General features: G+C 45.9%; 1 protein-coding gene across 1 annotated transcript in view; it reads right to left on the bottom strand.

The window, feature by feature from the left end:
• The window catches only part of LOC141051128 (uncharacterized), a 161206-nt gene that overhangs the window by 41403 nt on the left and 98344 nt on the right, over nt 1-21459 (bottom strand). The window contains exon 21 of the mRNA XM_073548014.1: nt 9463-10489. Coding sequence (XP_073404115.1) covers nt 9463-10489 — 1027 coding nt within the window. The remainder of the gene's footprint in view (nt 1-9462; nt 10490-21459) is intronic.

The raw sequence follows: 21459 nt of genomic DNA, 5'->3' as shown, positions 1-21459 counted from the left end.
GATTCATTAGGAAGTCAGTGTCACCAGCGGGGGTGGGATTCTTCTTCGTCCAGAAGAAGAGTGGGGAACTGCGTCCTTGCATTGATTACAGGGGTCTTAACGCCATCACCGTTAAGAATAAGTATCCTCTGCCCCTGATATCAGAACTGTTTGATAGGCTACGGGGAGCGAGGGTGTTTTCCAAACTTGATCTGCGGGGGGCTTACAACCTGATTCGCATCCGTGATGGGGATGAATGGAAGACGGCATTTAACACCAGAGACGGGCACTACGAATACCTGGTGATGCCCTTCGGCCTCTGTAATGCCCCGGCCGTCTTCCAAGACTTTGTGAACGATATCTTCCGGGATATGCTTACCACCTCGGTTGTAGTCTATCTGGATGATATTCTCATCTACTCTCCAGATATTGACTCCCACCGGAGAGAGGTTTGCAAAGTTTTCGATCGCCTGCGGGCGAACTCCCTCTATGCCAAGTTGGAGAAGTGTGTGTTTGAGCAGGAGTCCTTGCCTTTCCTGGGCTATATCATCTCCGCCCGGGGATTGGCCATGGATCCTGCCAAGCTACAGGCGGTGATGGATTGGCAGGAACCTCATTCTCTCAAAGCGGTGCAGCGCTTTATGGGGTTCATAAATTATTATTGCCAATTCATTCCCCACTTCTCGACTTTGGTGGCACCCTTGGTAGCCCTCACCAAGAAGGGTGCAAATTGCAAGTTGTGGTCGGAACCGGTCTCCAAGACCTTCTCCTCCATTAAGTCCCATTTCGCTAGCGCTCCCATTCTACATCGCCCCGATGTAGATAAGCCCTTCATTCTGGAAGTGGATGCCTCTTCCGTCGGACCTGGAGCGGTCCTGTTCCAGAAGGACACGCAAGGTCGGAAGCATCCATGCTTCTTTTTCTCCAAGACCTTCACACCGGCGGAGAGGAATTATGCCATCGGGGACAGGGAGTTGCTAGCGATGAAGTTGGCCTTCTCGAAGTGGAGACACCTCCTGGAGGGGGCTCGGCACCCTTTCCAGGTGTTCACCGACCACAAAAACTTGGTGTATTTACAAACAGCCCAGCGGCTAAATTCTCGCCAGGCCAGATGGTCTTTGTTCTTTTCCCGGTTCCATTTCACCCTCCACTTTCTCTCCGGGGAGAAGAACGTCCGGGCCGATGCTCTCTCCCGCTCCGTGGTGTCATCGGAGGAAGAGGAGGAGGAGCCTCGGCTGATCGTCCCATCCGAGAGCCTGAGGACTGTGGCTCCGGTTGCCCTTGAGTCAGTACCTCCGGGCAAGACATTTGTCCCTGCCCGTCTGCGACCGGAGGTCCTCTCTTGGGCTCACTCGTCCAGAGTGGGTGGACATTTTGGGACAAAACGGACCTCTGAGCTTTTTGCGAGGACGTACTGGTGGCCACATATGGCCCGTGACGTCAAGGACTATATTGAAGCGTGCGTCTCTTGCGCCCAGAATAGGTCCTCTAGGCAGCGGCCCGCTGGGCTTCTTTTTCCTCTGCCGACAGCAGACAGGCCCTGGGAGATGGTCGGTATGGACTTTGTGGTGGGGCTACCCAAGTCCAGCGGCAGCACAGTCATTTGGGTTGTCACCGACCATTGCGGAATCCCATAGGAATGCATGAGATGCTTATTTTTCGCGGCAAAATCGCGCGGTTAAAACCGCCGCGGAAACGCGAAAAAACGCCACATGTGAACTCAGCCTTATACTCGAGTTTATAAGGTAGTTTGTTTCTTGCTGTTCTAAATGCACTCACAACCTCAAAGAGGGAAAGCATAACCTTGTTGTGCTACCCTATGTATAAGAGTGCAAGAAGAGTACCTATAAGGTGTTTGGTAAAGCTGGGTGGCCTGTATTATAATGTGCAACTCATCTCACTAGCCTATCAAAACACAGAGTAGGGGCAGCACAAAGTGTGGTGTGGATGTGTGAACTGGCTATGGAGTTCACTTAGTTCTTTGTCAGCCTATTAAGATAGGTGGATACATGAGTGCGTGTGAGAAGTGGAGTCCCTCTTTACAATCGCATCTGAGTCTCGTATACAGGGAGTGGGTGGTGTTCTTGACAGGTAAGGTTATTGAGGCAATTGAGGTAGTATTTAAAATCAAACTATCTGAAAACCAAATTACTTGTCTATTGGTGTCTAGAAAACAGAATAATTTGCCAATGGTGGGAAAATAAAATACTATGCTTAGCATTGAAATTAATTAAAGAAATGGATCATATATGTAAATAGCAATTTGCAATGTGAACTTATTTATTACTATAATATATAAGTGAATGACAGATATGGTAATATATGATATATGATACAGATATGGAAACTGTGGATTGAAAAAAAGTAACGAATGGCACATGGCTGAGATTGGAAGTTAGAAAAAAGAAATAGGAGGATATATTTTTTTTTTGTTATTATTTTTTATGAAGAGATTGCAATTAGGGATGAGCAAATCCAAACGGTAAAGTTCAAAGTTTGTACCTGACATTCAATCAGCAAGCTTTAAGGTGCCAGATTATTGTTGGTGTGAGGGACTGTTTAAAAGAAATACTTAAAAAAAAACAATGTTTTTTGCAATTTTTGCTAACCAGCCCAGGTAAAGCAGACCGCAGCAGGCTTATATTATCAGGCTGGGAAGGTCCCAGGTTATTAGGCCCATCCCAGGCTAAGAATACAAGCCTCAGACCATAAGCCCATACTGTGGAGCGGCCAGTCTGAATCCTGTTCATAATAGACATTGTTCACATGTTCAGGTTTTAAATACATTAGATAGGGACTGCTTCATACGGGTTACCTTGACGTTGGTGAGGCAGCTTGGTATACATTTTTTTGCAAAAAAATGTATCGACTAAATACCCTGTGTTTGTTATCCAGCACTTGCTGATCACTGCCATATTTTTGGCTGCAGAGAATTTTTGCAAATTTGTCATTCTGTGTTCTCTTGTTGTATCTTAGTTAATGGGTGGTGTGAGCATTGTCTGACCGACGTGTTCACATTTGTGCATTTCACATGTGTTTTTAATCCGTTTTTTCCTTGCTTAGCATGGTTTGGGAGACCCCACCCCTCTCCTGTGTGATGTGCACAAAAGAGCTGTCTCCGACCATAAGCCCATACTGTGGAGCGGCCTGTCTGAATCCTGTTCATAATAGACACTGTTCACATGTTCAGGTTTTAAATACATTAGATAGGGACTGCTTCATACGGGTTACTTTGACGTTGGTGAGGCAGCTTGGTATACATTTTTTTGCAAAAAAACGTATCGACTAAATACCCTGTGTTTGTTATCCAGCACTTGCTGATCACTGCCATATTTTTGGCTGCAGAGAATTTTTGCAAATTTGTCATTCTGTGTTCTCTTGTTGTATCTAAGAATACAAGCCTGCAGCCATCCCAGAATTGGCATATCAATTGATGCACCAATTCTGGCACTTTGACCAGTTCCTCCCGATTGCCCTATATATATTGTAGCAAAGCCAGGTAGGCTAGGGTTAAATTCTAGTTCTACAGGCTCTATTTTCTCATTGCTAGCTCTGCATATCACTAGGCTAGGTGTTCACCTTAGTGGAGGAGGAGTCCCAGGCCAACTTTTGGACTACTCAGCTTAGGGACTTAACAGTCAAAGGTACTCCGTAAAATGTACATTGGGATCCTCGGAAACAAGAGACAATAGTCAACATCTGTAAGGTTCCAGGCCTTTTCCACATATTATGGTAACCTACTAACACCCTGGAAGGGTAGGGACCTGCTTGAAATCCCTTGATGGTTGGCCCAGTCAACAGCCAACATTGCGGGTGTCAAAGTGGCAGGAACTTTGCCACCTTCCAAAAATCAGCATGACTGAAAATCGGTACCTAAATGTAGGGGCAGGTTCTTGGAGGTACCAGGTCACATTCGTGTCATCAAGCATAAGCCTCAGGTTTGGGTTAATTTAAAGCACTGTAGGCTTTGTGTGTTTTGGCAGGAGGAGGAGGGGTATGTAGCAAAACCAGGTAAGCTAGGGTTAAATCTGTCATGGTAAAGATTTATACATTGATTTGATTATTATTTAGACAATCAAATATAACAATATATCGTTGATCATTTTATATTTAAATTACCTATATAAGTGTTATTAATAGAGCAATAACACATAGCTGTCACGGTCACGCGTGTCAGGACGCAGCGGTTACCGCAAGGCGAACCCATGACACGTGTGACCCTGGATACACCGCCTCCAGTGGGGCGAATTTAAATAAACACGTGCAGATGGATACGCCGCCTCCAACTGGCGAATTTAGGTAATACACGTAAATCTGGAAACCCCGCCTCCAGTACGGCGAATTTAAATAATAAAGAGGGAACCTGGGAAACTTTAACAATGGTGGGCCCTGCGATAGGGAATAGGGAAGTTGAGACCTCCTGAGCTCCCCTGAGCCAGTGTCCCTGCACTCCTAACATTCCCTATGCCGGCTCCGCACCGGGCGCCGCATGCGGACCTTAAACCCTTGCTCGCCCTGACCCTAAACCCTCACTAGGGAATTGGTCGGTGCGGAGACTAATCCCACCACTGCACTAACACCACACATGAGGAAAGAGACAATACAGGGGAAACACCACTTAGCTTTGCTCTGTTGCGTACGCTCCTAGCAACAGAGCCCACCACCTGCGTGCATCTTCTCCTCCACCCGGATCCATCACCATAACCGGATCCATCACCATAGTGCAGCCTTGGAGCAGAGTCCATCGCCAATTGCAGCAGTCCAGTACACAGAGTCCCAAGGACGAGTTCAGCCTCTGCCAAGTAGTCAAGCATGCTTGAGTCCAGTTCTCAGCTACCAAGCCGAGCATGCCGAGTGCAACTCTCTTTATAGTCGCCACTCCACCAAGCCATGCACGCACTTCCCGCCAACACCATAAACTGCGACTCCTCCACGCCATGCCAGCACTTCCTGCAGACACCATTAGCTGCAACTAATCCCCTCTGGCTGACTGCGCAGGACTCCTATTCAGCTCCATGTTCACCCAGGCTTCCTCTCCAAATGAACACAATGTCACCAGCAGTGATTGCACACACCTAGCACACCTTTATAGGGTGTCACACCTGATTTATAATTGTGCTTTAAAACTAAAGCTAAGGTGCGATACCATTCCCCACCACCGGGCAACTTAGAATGAAACACCACGTGTAGTAATTCTAATGGCCACCGGGGGCAATCACGGTCACTTTGGCACCTATCCAAAGGAAAAAAAGTTCACTTTGTCCATTTAAACTGTCAGATCCAAAAGTGGATCATGACAATAGCGTTGTCTCTTTTATAGAGTTGTCTTTGTGTTAAAGCTTTCCTTTGTTTATAAAAGTAGAATTGGATATATCCAGTTTCAAGAATTCATCAGTTTCCATAATTTACAATTTTATTCCTAATTAAAATACTTTCTTTTTTAGGCAATGTAAAGCCATTCCCTTTCCCTTATCTTCTGTGAATATAATAAAATACATGTTTCTTGCAATCTGAAGGCATACATGAATTGTACACTGACAAAAGGCAAATGCAATTCTAGGATGTATTAACAGAAGCATACAGTCTAGATTACGTGAAGTCATTATTTCCCTCTACTCCTCTTTGGTCAGACCTCATCTGGAATATTGTGTCCAGTTTTGGGCACCACATTTTAAAAAAGACATCAACAAACTGGAGCAAACCCTGTCTTATGAGGAAAGGTTACAGGATTTGAGAATGTTTAGTTTGCAATAGAAGACTGAGAGGAGACTTAATAGCTGTCTACAAATATCTAAAGGGCTGTCACATTGTAGAAGGATCATCTTTATTCTCATTTGCACAAGGAAAGACTAGAAGCAATGGGATGAAACTGAATGGGAGGAGACACAGATTAGATATTAGAAAAACCTTTTTGACAGTTAGAGTGATCAATGAGTGGAACAGGCTGCCACGAAAAGTGGTGAGTTCTCCTTCAATGGAAGTCTTCAAACAGAGGCTGGACAGACATCTGACTGGGATGATTTAGCGAATCCTGCTTTGAGCAGGGGGTTGGACCAGATGGCCCAGGAGGTCCCTTCCAACTCTACGATTCTATGATTCTATGAAACTGGTTGTGTGTATTTTCTTGCCTCAGATTCACAATATATATATTTTATTTATTTGGACCAATAATGTCAGATTTGGAGATCTTTTGATCTCAACCCAAAGTACCTATCCTTGGAAGGAGCTACCATGACAAATCATAGCTGTACAGGCTCTGATTTTCTAACCTGCCTAGCTCTGCATACAGGGGTTGGACAAAATAATGCAACTACCTAACGTTTTGGCATCATAATCTTCGAACACGTTATAAACATGCAAACTGTGACATATGGTGATGTTTTGTAGTTGTGTGATATGTGTATGTAAATTAACTGTTTGTTTTGCAGAATTGTAAGAACATTGATGAGAACCTGATACCAATGGCAGACCTCTCGGATTTTCAAAGAGTCCAAATTGTTGGTGCTCGTATGGCAGGTTGTTGTGAATTCATTTTCTGGCCTACCTCTGGTTGCTAGTGAAGGTAGTGGAGCTGGTTGTATTGACAGAGGGGTCGCGAGTTCTCTTTCCGGGCTCCCTCTGTTTGTTACAGGAGGTAATGGAGCTGATCTAATTAACAGAGGCCTGCCACCTGATAATGAGGAGGACGATTGGACATCTGGAGTTTTTGACTGGATTTAAGACAGCCGACTCCCTCTATCCCTGCTGATTTTTTCCTGCCTCCTGAGGTCTTAGTTTCCAGCTCAGTCCCTGCATGCTCAAGCTAAGTGTTCTTTTGCTATTGTTCACATTTGATTTGGTTTTGTCTATTCAGTTTTGTGTGGTCAACCAGCCCCGGCTGGGGCTGTGCTGAATTTCCATTTTTATGTTACTGCTTGTGCCAGTTTGTTTTTGTCTCTTATTAAATTGGCCTCTCTTTGCTCTGCTTTCAGAATATGCTAGAGTGCTGATATAGCGGGCGAAGTCGAGGGACTTCAGTATTTTTCTATCAGACGTGTTGGCCATTTTTTGCAGGGTTTTTTGCGTGATTGCAGACAGTGTCTTTCCTTTCCTGTCCTGTCTAGTTAGTGTGGGCCCCATCTTTTGCTCACCCTATTTTCCTACCTGCGTTTGTGTTTTCATCTTGTCTCACCAACAATATATGTTTGGGGGCTATCTATTCCTTTGGGGTCTGCTCTGGGGCAGTTTAGATTTCCCCTTTCTTGCTTTAAGCTTATTTAGTTCTCCGGCTGTGTCTAGGCGTCTAGAATCATAGTAGGTACGCTCCACTGCTACTGCTAGTTGTGTGGATAGGATCAGGGGTCTGCAATCTGCTTAGTTACCAACCTCTCTGGTTTTCTGTGGCTTAGCTTGGTCTTGCTTTCCTCCTCGGTGACCCAATCATAACAGCAGGAGCTAGTGTAACAGAAAGTGCCCGAATGCTTGGCGTGTCAAGAGGTACTGTCTCCAAAGTAATGACTGCGTTTGAAAGAGAAGGAAAAATGTCTGCAGCAAAGCACAGGTCCGGCCGAAAGTCGAAGTTGACTGAGAGAGACCGTCGGACTCTAAAGGGAATTGTGAGAGAGGATCGCAAGACCACGGCTCCGAAAATCACTGCTGAGCTCAATGAACACCTACAGAACCCAGTTTCCACAAAAACTGTTCGCTGGGAGCTGCACAAATCTGGATTCCACGGAAGAGCTGCAATTAGAAAACCGCTGCTCTCAATGACAAATGTTTCCAAGCGTTTAGAGTGGTGTAGAAACCTCCAGAATTGGTCCCTCGAGCAGTAGAAACATCTGATATTCTCAGACGAATCATCCTTTACCCTATTTCCGACTTCCGGCCGAGTGTACGTTTGGAGACAGCCGAAAGAAGCATTCCATCCAGACTGCCTTCTCCCAACCGTAAAACATGGCGGAGGTTCTGTGATGATCTGGGGTGCTATTTCGTGGAGATCTGCCGGGCCAATGATATCCCTTCATGGAAGAATTAACAGCCGAGATTATTTAGGCATTTTGGGCAACCAAGTGCATCCTATCGTTCAAGCACTGTTCCCGGAAGGGAACGCCATCTTTCAGGATGATAATGCACCAATTCATACAGCTAGATTCGTTAAAGCATGGCACGAGGAACATTCTAATGAAGTTGAGCATCTCATCTGGCCCCACAATCCCGAGACCTCAACATTATTGAGCATTTATGGTCGATTTTAGAGATTCAAGTTAGACGTCAATTTCCGCCGCCATCATCGCTCAAAGAACTGGAGGGTGTTTTAACTGAAGAATGTGCTAAAATTCCTTTAGAAACAATTCACACCTTGTATGAATCCATACCTCGGAGAATTGAGGCTGTAATCGCCGCAAAAGGTGGACCTACACCATATTAAACTAACTTTTGTTGATGTTTCCAGGTGTTTCCATTATTTTGTCCAACCCCTGTATAACCAGGCTAGGTGTTCACCTTAGTCAATCTACTGGGGGGAAGTTGACCACAGTGGATGTGTTGAAGCTGAAGAGATAGACAAGTCAGAATCTCTTTCTGAAAAGAGAATGGGAAGGCCGTGGGTACCAAACTACAACTATCAGTGGTTGCTATGGAAAATAGCAGTTTTATTAGACCAAACTAGTCCCAGAGCTCAGCCATGTATGAGTAGCCAGGGTCTGTGTTGTTTATTTACTGCCTGGATAAGGCTAGGGATTTTTCATTTATGGTTTTGTTTGGTACTGTGCAACTAGAGAAAAATAAACCTCACAATATTTTGATACAAGAATCCAGTGCCTGTGTGAACGCTACCTACTGTCTACCTGAAAGCATGAATCCCGACAATATATAAATATATCACACAGCAAAATATTCAATGCGCCTGGAGTATTGCTTTTTATTTGCTTTCTGACATAAAAAGTAACAAAATAATTCTTCTAGCAGATCTACACATTTAATCAGGTTCTGGCAGTCTGACAAAGAAGACTCTCCACATCTACTCCTTTCCATCTCTACTCATTTCCATCTTTACTCCCACCTAAGACAGGTGACCTGCCTTAAATAGGCCTTTTTAAGACCTGGAACTGGAAGTAAGGGAGCAGCCGATCCCATCTAGCCCTTTCAGCTACTTGTAAAAACCCATTATAAAACTACTCTCAACATTATATGTGCTGGGTCCTGCTTTCTGGGATTCACATCACAGAGTCCAGGCACTTCGGTGACACAAACAGTGCATCTAGGACTTCGCCGGCTGCAACCTTTTACAACATATATTTTTGTTTTTCATATACGTTCTAAATTACTTTCGCTATCTCATTTACTTATCTATATCTTGGCTTTCTCTGTTACATATTTCTTGAACAATTTGTAATTTAAATATATTACATCTCCCCATGCAAGTTGTTTTGATGGTCAAGATAATATGATCTTAAAATTAAAACTTCTCATTTTCTTTGAATGAAAATGGCTTATCCTAGGTGAGATTTTTGATGTACAACAAGATTCCATTTCCAAGTAAAATATTTTCCACATTCTGAACATAAATATGGCTTTTCCCCCGTGTGAACTCTAAAGTGTCTAACAAGCCTTGAGTTATCTACAAAACATTTTCCACATTGTGAACATGAAAATGGCTTCTCCCCTGTGTGAATTTTCTGATGTTTAATAACATTTGATTTGTATGCAAAACACTTACCACATTCTGAACATGAAAATGGCTTCTCCCTTGCGTGAAGTCTAAGATGTGTAATAATAAGTGATTTGTCTGTAAAACATTTCTGACATTGTGGACATGAATAAGGCTTCTCCCCTATGTGTACTTTCTGGTGTTTAACAAGATGTGATTTCACTTTAAAAGAATTCCCACATTCTGAACATGAATATGGCTTCACCCCTGTGTGAATTCTGTGGTGATGAAGAAGATTTGACTTATCTGCAAAACATTTCCCACATTCTGAACATGAATATGGTCTTTCCCCCTTGTGATTTTTCTGATGTCTAACAAAATTTGTTTTGTCTCTAAAACATTTCCCACATTCTGAACATGAATATGGCTTCTCCCCTGTGTGACATCTCGTATGTGTAACAAGATGCGATTTATCTACAAAACATTTCCCACATTCTGAACATGAAAAAGACTTCTCCCCTGTGTGAAGTTTATAGTGTCTAACAAGATTTGATTTCTTTGCAAAACATTTACCACATTCTGAACATAAATATCTATTCCCTGTATATCTATTCACTGTATGAATTCTCCAATGTTTCACATTCACGTTACTATATTTCCCACACTCTACCCCTTTGTGACTTTTATTTTTCTTAATAGTCCGTGATGAATCAGAAGATACGATCTGTGTAAAAGGATCAGATGATAGATCTTTGCTGTGAATGGATGATGGTATATCTGGAGTAATGGCATTCACTTCAATTGTAATTTGTGTGAGATCAAGGTCATCTGATTTAGGAACAGAAGATATCAGCTGTCTCTTTAATCTGCTGGTACAGTCACCTGCCAGAAATAAAACTAATTATTATTTTTAATAATCTATTCTTTAAAATTATATTCTTGAGTTTCTATACAAAATGTCCATAGAAATTGCAAGTTAAGTAGCATAATTCAATTATTCCATAAGAAAAATAAACATCACAACATAACTGTGGACTTCAGCTCAGAGCAAGGACAAGTGAGTTATTGTATTCATTATTCTTCCTAAATATTGAAATATTAAGCCTTCAAAAAGTAAAAAGCCCAAAATTAGATCAATAAAAACTTTTACTAATTACACAAAAAAATAATCCTCTATTAAAGTTCATCTCTCAATACAAAAATAGAGGGTGTCCACATTACTAGTAGCTTAAACGCTCTTGAAAACAACATGGCTTCCATAAATCAATCCAGCAAAATCTGTGCTCCCAAAGCCTCATGTCCCCTCGTTTCTGAGCCTTCATTGTGCCCTGCTACAGTTAGTGTCCACATGTTTAGCATTTCTGTAGCAGGAATTACCCTCTTCATTTATGATATGACGCTGAGTGTCGCTGTGATCCAGTGCAGGTGTCAACTCTATGTGAGAGCTGACACCCCGCAGCGATGTCCACGATCGGTGCTAGTGTAGTAAGGTGGCCCAGCTTGGGGGGTGGTCCCCTGTTTACCACGAACAGATGTCACAGACACAAGACGGAGGCAGATTTCGGGTACAACAGGTCCAAGTTTATTGGCTGTCCTTCTGACGACCTCAGCAATACAACGCAGCACTTCAACAGCTCTTCGTATTCAGACCCGGGTACACACACCTTTCTTCTGTCGTTGTGACGTTTCTCACGGTTCTGTCACTGGGGCCGCCCTAGGCCTATCTACCGCCAGCACTTCCCCGGTCAGAGGTCGTCGTCAATTTGGTACCGGGGCCTCGCCTGTTCTGCGGTTTTACGTGTCGGGGCCACCCCCCTGACTCCTTTTCTCCTCAGTCCCCTAGTTGAGCTCTCCACACTATCTGCACTCCTTCACTGAGTCCTCTCATTCTGAGCTCCTCCCGGGACTGGAACTTTCTGGAACCCTCCTGTCCTATTTATAACCTTCCCATTTCCCTGTAACCCCGCCCCCCATGACTAACGGTCTCTAGAGCCATAAGCTGCTGTCAAGTCCTGTACTCACACTCCCCCTCACACTCACTTTCTTAGCTGTTTCCCTTCTGTCATTACTAACATCTGTCTAAAGTGCACAAACCGTCCCCTCTTTCTGACAAGTCTGTTCGTCCGGTCACCTTCCCCACACTAGCACCAATCACAGGCGTTTAACCCCTGTGATGCTGCTATCAATAGGGACAGTGACATCGAGGGGTGTTGTGAGTTCATTTTCCCCTTCACCATTGAGGTCTGATGAACTCCCTCTTCTGGTGAAGGAAGGTAGTGAGGCTGATTACAAAGCACCTGAGCAGAATGATGATGACTGGGTGACTGGGATCACTGACTGGATATAAGGCAGCCGACGCCCTTCTGCCTTGCGGGTGATTACTCTGAGGGATTCTTGGAGACCAGTCTGATTCCTGCTCCTCTAAAGCTAAGTTTTCTGCTCTACTTTTTGCATTTGTGTTTTTGTTTTGTTTTGCCTTGTTGGTCGGGATTTCTGCCTCTCCCTGCTGGGTGAGCTGAATTCCTTTTTTGCTCTGTCTTCAGATATTACCAGAGGACTGATATAGTCTTTTGAAGCCTAGCGTCTTCAGGGCTTTTCTCCCTATCAGTCTGTTGGCTCTTGTTTTTGAGAGGGTTTTGGCGGATTGCAGACAGCAGCCTTCCTATTCTATCCTATTTAGTTAGCTTGGGCCCCATCATTTGCTCAGCCTATCTTTCTGTCTGTGTGAGTGTTTTTCCATCTCGCTTTACCGTCATTATATGTTGGGGGCTGCCTATTGCTTTGGGGTCTGCTCTGGGGTAGTTTAGATTTCCCTTTTCTGTCTTTAGGCTATGTAGTTCTCCGGCTGTGATCGAGGGGTCTAGGGCACCGTAGGAACCCCCACGGCTACTGCTAGTTGTTGTTGTTAGATTAAGGGGTCTGCAATCCGATAGCTGCCAACTTCTCTGGGTTTCTGGACTTAGCTAGTATTTCTGTTTTTGCCTCCTACGGTGACTCATTCATAACAGAATCACCCGCCATACCGCAGATCCTAGGGTACTCAATAGCAGGAAAGAATTGTTAAAAAAAAAAAAAAAAAAAGTGTGTATATTTTTTCCTCTATATCTCTGAGGCCGTAGGGGGATTTTTTTTTCTCTCAATGGAGATAAAGCAATTGTCTGATCGTGTGGAGCAGCTCGCTGCGGAAGTGCGGGGAATTTCCGCCTACCTTGCTCAGTCACATGCTGCTGAACCAAAGATCCCTACTCCGGATGTGTTTTTTGGGGATCGGTCTAAATTTTTGAATTTCAAAAATAATTGTAAATTATTTTTTGCCTTGAAGCCTAACTCGTCAGGGAGCTCCGCGCAGCAGGTTAAAATTGTCATCTCGTTGCTGCGTGGCGATCCCCAGGATTGGGCGTTTTCCTTGAAACCAGATGATCCTATTCTGACTAATGTGAACGCATTTTTTCAAGCCTTGGGGTTGTTGTATGACGAACCTAATGCTATTGATCAGGCTGAAAAGACCCTGTTGGCATTGAGCCAGGGTCGACATTCTGCAGAATTGTACTGTCAAAAATTCCAAAAGTGGGCGGTCCTTACTACCTGGAATGATAATGCCTTGGCAGCTCTCTTTCGGAAGGGTTTGTCAGAAGCCGTAAAAGATACTATGGTGGGATTTCCTGTTCCCTCTGGTCTTGACGATTCTATGTCATTAGCCATTCAGGTTGATCGGCGTTTACGTGAACGCAGGATTGCATGGGAGGTGTTGCCACCTGTTGAACAAGTGTCTGAACCTATGCAATGTGATAGAGTTTTGTCCAGGGAGCAACGTCAGGAGTTCAGAAGGCGTAATAAACTGTGTTTTTTTTGTGGAGACGCCTCGCATATTATTTCTGTCTGTCCTAAACATGAGAAACGTTTTGCACACATGTTTTCTGTGGGTGGTGTTCAACCTAAGTTTCTTCTGGCAATTACTCTGATCTGCTCCCTGTCCACATTTTCAGCCAAGGCTTTTGTGGATTCGGGAGCAGCCCTGAATCTAATGGACTTGGATTTTGCTAAACGTTGTGGATGACACCTCTGCGGACGCCTATCCCTTTGAGGGGGATTGATGCTACTCCTTTGGCGAAAGATAAACCTCAGTTTTGGACCCAGGTGGTAATGCGGGTCGCCCCAGACCATCAAGAAAATTGCAGATTTTTGGTGTTGCATAATTTGCATGATACCATTGTTCTGGGGTTTCCCTGGTTGCAAATTCATAATCCAGTTTTGGATTGGAAATCTGTGTCTGTGGTGAGCTGGGGTTGTCGGTGTGCCCTTAGTGAGGCTCCGGTTTTTTCCACCTCTCCTCAGTCGCATGATGTTCCTGACTATTTGGCGGACTTTTATGATGTATTTAGTGAGAATGAGTCTGCGTCTTTGCCTCCTCATAGGAGTTATGACTGTGCAATTGAACTAAGCCCGGGGTGTAAATTTCCTAAGGGTCGGCTCTTCAATTTATCTGTACCCGAGCACGAGGCTATGCGATCCTATATTAAGGAGGCGTTGGAGAAGGGTCATATTAGACCATCCTCTTCACCCTTAGGTGCCGGGTTTTTTTCGTGGGCAAAAAGGATGGTTCATTAAGGCCTTGTATTGATTATTGTGCCCTCAACAAAATTACTATTAAATATCAGTATCCGTTAACCCTGATTTCGGATCTATTCTCCAGAGTTAAAGGTGCTTGCTGGTTTACCAAGCTTGACCTCAGGGGGGCGTATAATCTTATCCGCATTAAGCATGGGGATGAATGGAAGATGGCGTTTAATACTCCGGAGGGACATTTTGAGTACCTGGTGATGCCTTTTGGGCTCAATAATGCCCCTTCTGTCTTCCAGTGCTTCATGAACGACATTTTCCGAGACTTTGTGGATACATTTTTGATTATCTATCTGGATGATATTTTGATCTTCTCCAAGGATTGGGATTCTCATGTGGAACATGTTCGGACTGTGTTCCGGATCTTGAGGGAGAATTCCCTGTATGTCAAAGGATCGAAATGCCTTTTTGGGGTACAGAGGATTTCATTTTTGGGATTTATTTTGTCTCCGTCAACTATTGAAATGGACCCGGCCAAGGTACAGGCAATTCATGATTGGGTTCAGCCCACTTCTTTGAAGGCCCTCCAGAAGTTTTTGGGTTTTGCTAATTTTTATCGGCAATTTATAGCAAAATTTTCTAGTATTGCCAAGCCATTGACTGATCTGACTAAAAAGGGTGCTGATGTGTTGAATTGGTCTCCGGAGGCTGTTTCTTCCTTTCAGGAGCTGAAGCGAAGATTCACTTCTGCCCCGGTTTTGCGGCAACCTGATGTCTCACTCCCGTTCCAGGTAGAGGTGGACGCTTCTGAGATTGGTGCAGGAGCGGTTTTGTCCCAAAAGGATCCTGTAACATCTAAAATGAATCCCTGTGCTTTCTTTTCCCGAAAGTTCTCTTCATCTGAACGTAACTATGATGTGGGGAATCGGGAACTGTTAGCCATGAAATGGGCATTTGAGGAGTGGAGACTAGAGTTCAGCGAAACGGGTCGAAAATGTCTAAAAGTCGCCGACTTTTGGCAAAGTCGGGTTTCATGAAACGAAACCCGACCCCAGCGTCAGGTCGGCCACGTGTTCGGCGACTTTACCGCCAAAGTCGCGTTTCACAAAATGGTTGAGCGCCCTTTTTGCAGCCAATCAGCAAGAACGGACACTGTGGGCAACATGATGACATAGGCAGGGGTCACCACCATCTTGGAGAAGGGCATGCAAGTGATTGGCTTGCTTTGTGGGGCGTCACAGGGGGTTTAAAAGGGCGGGGGCGCCGACCGCCATGTTACTCATGCTGATCTCAGAATAGGGAGAGCTGCTGCTGAGGAAGATTCTGTAGGGAGAGCGTTAGGCAGGGAAGAAGAAACCTAAAACTGATTCTGCTGCTAGCGATTTTGCCTGTATAACACACCAGTCACTGTGCAGTGCAAGGGGAGGCTATATCTTGGTGCATCAGCTTTGTTGGTTATTAGGCTGCCTTTTAAGGCTACCTGGTAGCTGCATTGCTGTGTGCACACTGCTGAGCAAACTGCTTTTTTCAAAGCAATCCATATTTTATTGTTTTGTCCTTGTGAGTTACTGAGCGTTCATTTTTCACACACCGTACAGCGGTGTACGCTCCTCAGTACCGTGTAACGACTGTTATCACAGCCACAGTGAAGCTCTCTGTGTGACTCTGTAAGGAAAAGCCGAGGAGTTTGTCCATTCTTACAGACCTACACCTTATAGTTTTGTCTGTTTTTCAAACAGTATAGTCAATTTGCTGTTTGATTACATTCAAAACTAGAGAGTGACAGCGTGCGTCAGTCCGTATCCAAAAACACGGAGCTTGACAATTTTACATACACCGTACCACGGTGTACGTGCACGCTCCTCTCAGTACCGTGTAACGGCTGTTATCACAGCCACAGTGAAGCTCTCTGTGTGTCACTCTGTAAGGAAAAGCTGAGGAGTTTGTCCATTCTTACAGACCTACACCTTATAGTTTTGTCTGTTTTTCAAACAGTATAGTCAATTTGCTGTTTGATTACATTGAAAACTAGAGAGAGACAGCGTGCGTCAGTCCGTATCCAAAAACACGGAGCTTGACAATTTTACATACACCATACAGTGGTGTACGTGTTCGCTCCTCTCTCAGTACCGTGTAACGACTGTTACCACCTTTCTCACAGCATAGAGAATCTGCCTGTCACATTGCGGTGTTACATACACAGGGCCTGACTGAATCCAACAGTGTCCTGAAGTGTAGATAGATTCCAAATCTACACAGTCCTCCATACACCTTTCTCACAGCATAGAGAATCTGTCTGTCACATTGCGGTGTTACATACACAGGGCCTGACTGAATCCAACAGTGTCCTGAAGTGTAGATAGATTCCAAATCTACACAGTCCTCCATACACCTTTCTCACACCATAGAGAATCTGTCTGTCACATTGCGGTGTTACATACACAGGGCCTGATTGAATCCAACAGTGTCCTGAATTGTAGATAGATTCCAAATCTCCACAGTCCTCCATACACCTTTCTCACAGCATAGAGAATCTGTCTGTCACATTGCGGTGTTACATACACAGGGCCTGACTGAATCCAACAGTGTCCTGAAGTGTCGAGCCATTCCAATTCTCCCCAATACTATATACACCTTGTACCTTGTTTGACAGTACCAGAGAGTTGCTGGAAATTTGGGTACATTTTTCCCAAAAATGAGGAAGTGTGGTGGAAGAGTCTGTGGAAGTGGGCAGGGGTTGGCAGCTGGTAATGATGGTGTTGGTGGTGGATCTGCTGGTAGTGGCAAAAGCAAAATAGCACCTAATGCAGGAGGTGTTGAGGCTGTGTCATCGTCTGGCTCCACAAGGCCTCGAAGGCTCACTTTTCTGGGAGTAGGTAAACCGCTTCTAAAGCCGGAGCTTCAAGAACAAGTTTTGGCTTACATTGCTGACTCAGCCTCCAGCTCTATTGCCTCCTCTTCTGAAGTTTTAAAAAATAAAAGCAGTGATTCCTCATTGGAGGCTCATGGTCATGAACCACACCTTTCCTTGTGTCCTTCACCCCTACCAAAATTGAAGGATGCGGCAGGCCACACTACAGATTACTCCATGGAGCTGTTTTCACATACCATGCCTGGGTTATCAAGTCAAATCGTGACTGACCCAGGCAAAGATGAATCTGACATGGAGTGCACTGATGCACAGCCACTGATAGATGATTCAGCTGGTACATTCACTCAGAGCACTACATTGTCCTCGCTGTGTACTGAGCCAGAATCTGATCCAGATGAAACTCAGGTGCCCCTTCCCGCATACTATACCACCATACACGGTGACACAGAGGAAGGTGCACATGACAGTGAAGAGGAGGTGATGGATGACCCAGTTGTTGACCCAGATTGGCATCCATTGGGGGTAGAGTGTGCCGCTGCCAATAGCTCAGAAGAGGAGGAGGAGCAGCGGGCATCGACACCAATACAGTTGTTATCTGGCAGGCCCGGAGCAGTCCAAAAACGGGTTACAAAAACCCAAAAAATTGCAGGACAGCTTGGCCAGACTGTCAAAATAGCACAGCGTGCAAGGCCTCAAACTGTCTTCCCTAGTAGGAAGAGTGCAGTGTGGCACTTTTTTGAACAAAATCATAATGATCAGGCAAAGGTTATCTGTAAGAAGTGCGCAAAGACCTTTAGCCGAGGGAAAAATCTGAGAAATTTGAATACCAGTTGCATGCTAAGACATTTAACCACCATGCACTTGCAAGCGTGGACGGACTACCAAAACTCACGTACCACATGTGCTACTGCTCCCAAAGAAGGTAGTCAGCAACGCTACATTGTTTCCCCCACTGTAAGTCCACCGGTTAGCACACCACCAGCAGCAAATGTAGAGTTGTCGTCGCAAGGGCAAATCAGTCAGGGAATCACACTGTTATTGCAACGAAAGACTGAATCTAGGTCATCAGAAAGAACACCAACTCCATCACCATCATCAACCCTCTTTCAGTCCGCCATGTCCACCGCTAGTTCCACCATATGCAGCTCTCAAGTCCAGCTCACCCTACCAGAGACTATGAGTAGGACAAAAAAGTACTCATCGTCTCATCCGCGTACACTGGGTTTGAACGCCCACATTGCCAAACTAATCTCGTTAGAGATGATGCCCTATCGGTTGGTTGAAAGCGCAGCTTTCCGCGAACTAATGGTCTACGCAGTACCACGCTATGAACTACCCAGTCGCCACTTCTTTTCTCGCAAAGCTATCCCAGCCCTCCACCTTCATGTGGAGGACCGCAGTGTCCATGCACTCAAGCAATCAGTGAGTGGAAAGGTGCACCTCACAACTGATGCATGGTCCAGTAAGCATGGCCAGGGCCGATATGTGTCCATCACTGCGCACTGGGTTAATGTGGTGGATGCAAGGTCCACAGGGGACAGCGGTGGTGGGACAGTGCTGCCTAGCCCACGGCACGGAATAGGAAACAGTTGGCTGTTGGCGTTCGACCCTCCTCCTCCTACTCCTCCAGAAGCGAAAGCTCGTCCCCAGAGCGCAGTCGCTGCAGCACTCCATCCGCAGCTGCCAGTGTTGCACACGAGGTGTCCCCCTATCGATCAGCTAGTGGAAAGCGTCAGCAGGCTGTGTTGAAGATGATGTGTTTGGGCGACAGACACACCGCGGAGGTACTGGCCGACTACTTTCAGCAACAAACAGAGTCATGGCTGGGAAGTGTACATCTTGAGGCAGGCAAGGTAGTTAGTGATAACGGGCGTAATTTTGTGGCTGCCATAGCCCTTTCAAAACTCAGACACATACCGTGCTTGGCTCACACCTTGAACCTGGTGGTGCAGTGCTTCTTCAATACTTATCCAGAGTTAACAGGCCTGCTCCTGAAGGTTCGAAAACTGTGCTCGCACATCCGCCGTTAGCCCGTACACTCCAGTCGTATGCAGAAGCTGCAGCGAGTGCTACACCTTCCAAAGCACCAGCTAATTATCGACGTTACAACAAGGTGGAACTCCACCCTGCACATGGTTGAGCGGCTGTGCGAACAGAGGCAGGCTGTAATGCATTTGTGGGAGGATACCCGGACAGGCACTTTGAGGGCAGACATGGAGTTGACCGGTGTGCAGTGGTCAAAGCTGAAAGACCTCTGTAAAGTCCTTCAGTGTTTTGAGGAATGCACACGGCTGGTAAGCGCAGACGACGCCATCATAAGCATGAGCATCCCACTTATGCGTCTGCTCATGCAAACTTTGACGCACATTAAGGAGCAGGCGTCTGCAGCAGAGGTTGATGAGGAGGAAGAGGAGGAGGAGGGAATCCTTGCTGACAGTCAGCCATTGTCTGCTCCGGGACCTCTCCTGGATGAGGTGGAGGAAGAAGAGGAAGAGGAGGAGGGTGATGATGGGGATGATTATTTAGGGGAGGAGGATGCTTCTCGTGTGTCCAGAGAAAATGTTGGTGTGGCAAGGGCTGGTACAGGGTTTGTGCGTGACTGGAGGGATGTGGATTTGCCAGAAAGTGCTCCTCCACCATGCAGTCGCACTGCATCATTGACACAGGGAACATTGGCCCACATGTCAGATTATGCCTTGCAGATTCTAAAAAGGGACCCCCGCATTTCCAAAATGATGAACGATGATGACTACTGGTTGGCCAGCATCCTCGATCCACGCTATAAAGGCAAATTCCAAAACATCATGCCACAGGAGAACCTTGACCTAATATTGGCTAACAAACAAGCAACTCTGGTAAACAGGTTGGTTGAGGCCTTCCCAGCACACAGCAGCGCTGATGTTTGTCACACGAGCCGTAGGGGCCAGGGGCAGCTTGGAAGAGGTGTTGGTGGTGCACACATCAGGAGTGGCGTTGGAGAAAGGGGTTTCATGACCATGTTGTGGAGTGATTTTTCAAGTCCCGCTACAACGACAGGTAATACTGCATCGATGGAAAGTGACAGGAGACAGCACTTGTCAACTATGTTTACAAACTACTTTTCCTCCCAGGTCGATGTTTTCCCTCACAGGTCATTCCCCTTTGACTATTGGGCCGCAAAACTGGACACCTGGCCTGAATTGGCACAATATGCGTTACAGGAGCTCGCTTGCCCAGCTGCAAGTGTGCTATCGGAAAGAGTCTTCAGTGCTGCTGGATCAATCCTGACAGAAAAAAGGACCCGTCTGTCGACCCAAAATGTGGATGATCTAAACTTCATTAAAATGAACCATGCATGGGTTTCCAAGGATTTTGTCCCACCTTCCCCTGATGACACATAGGTTGACAGAAACCTGGCTTGCTTTGGTCCTCCGCTTCCTGGGACTTGACCAATGTCGCCTTTTGCATCAGCTGAATGTCCAACATCAACATATGCCATTGTGTAAACCTCCCTAACTGGGCTGCCCCCCCCATGGTCGGGTTCACCAGCTAGCGCATGCAACCCTGCGAGTGCCGTTGCCCTTGACAGGTGGGTAGGCCGACTCTTGGGCGCGGGCACTGGCACAGGGTCCCTCATAGTGCAATCAAGTGTCTCTGACGGTGGTGGTGCACACCCACCGTCAGACACACCGCCGTACTATGAGGGGCCCAGTGCCAGTACCGACGCCCACGAGTGGGCCACCCATGCTTGGCCAGGGCCCCAGCATTTGCAATCTTTACCTCTCCCTGCTCCTCCGCTGTGTAGTCTGGGCTGTCAAATCCATACTGGGCCTGACACTGTCTGAGCCTGCCTCCTGATGTATAGACATATATTTTTAATGTGTAAACTATGCTATCCATACATGTTATCCGGTGATACGGTACCCTTTCTCACCTTTGTGCAATCACGTGTAATCCATACTGTGCCTGAGAACGGCTGGCGAGCTGTTATGCAAGCTACAGCACCTGTGGTTTGCACACATAAGTTTTTCCCTTTTTCAGGAATGACGGTTAGGCCTAATTCAGGAACAGCGGTTGACCTGCACTTACTGGGAAATCATCGTTCGCGGGTAATAATTGTAATCCCAGATCCCCATCACTAACGGTGTTCAGCGGCTTATCTGCACCTGTAAGCGACACACGCTGGCCCTTTCGGTGTAGCGCGCATGCAGCCACGGACATGTAAGGCCTTGACACACCAGTTATTGGCCAATCTCGTGTGCCACAGCCTCACGTGTCCCTCTATTAAGCTGGACGCGGACCGCGTGGGCAGGACGGAGTCTCGTTCGTTAACGGAATTAAGCTTGCAATGCGTGCATCTTTTCGGTTGCTGGATGGTTGAGGTTGCCCGTGTTGAGTCCAATTACGCCGCAGGCTCCACTCCAGGTGGTGCCCTTCTGGA

The sequence above is a fragment of the Dendrobates tinctorius genome, unplaced genomic scaffold (genome assembly GCF_039654945.1).
Source record: "Dendrobates tinctorius isolate UK_male_01 unplaced genomic scaffold, ASM3965494v1 ptg000155l, whole genome shotgun sequence".
Taxonomy (NCBI): domain Eukaryota; kingdom Metazoa; phylum Chordata; class Amphibia; order Anura; family Dendrobatidae; genus Dendrobates; species Dendrobates tinctorius.
Note: the sequence above shows the minus strand (reverse complement) of the source record. Positions and strands in the feature narration are given on the sequence as shown.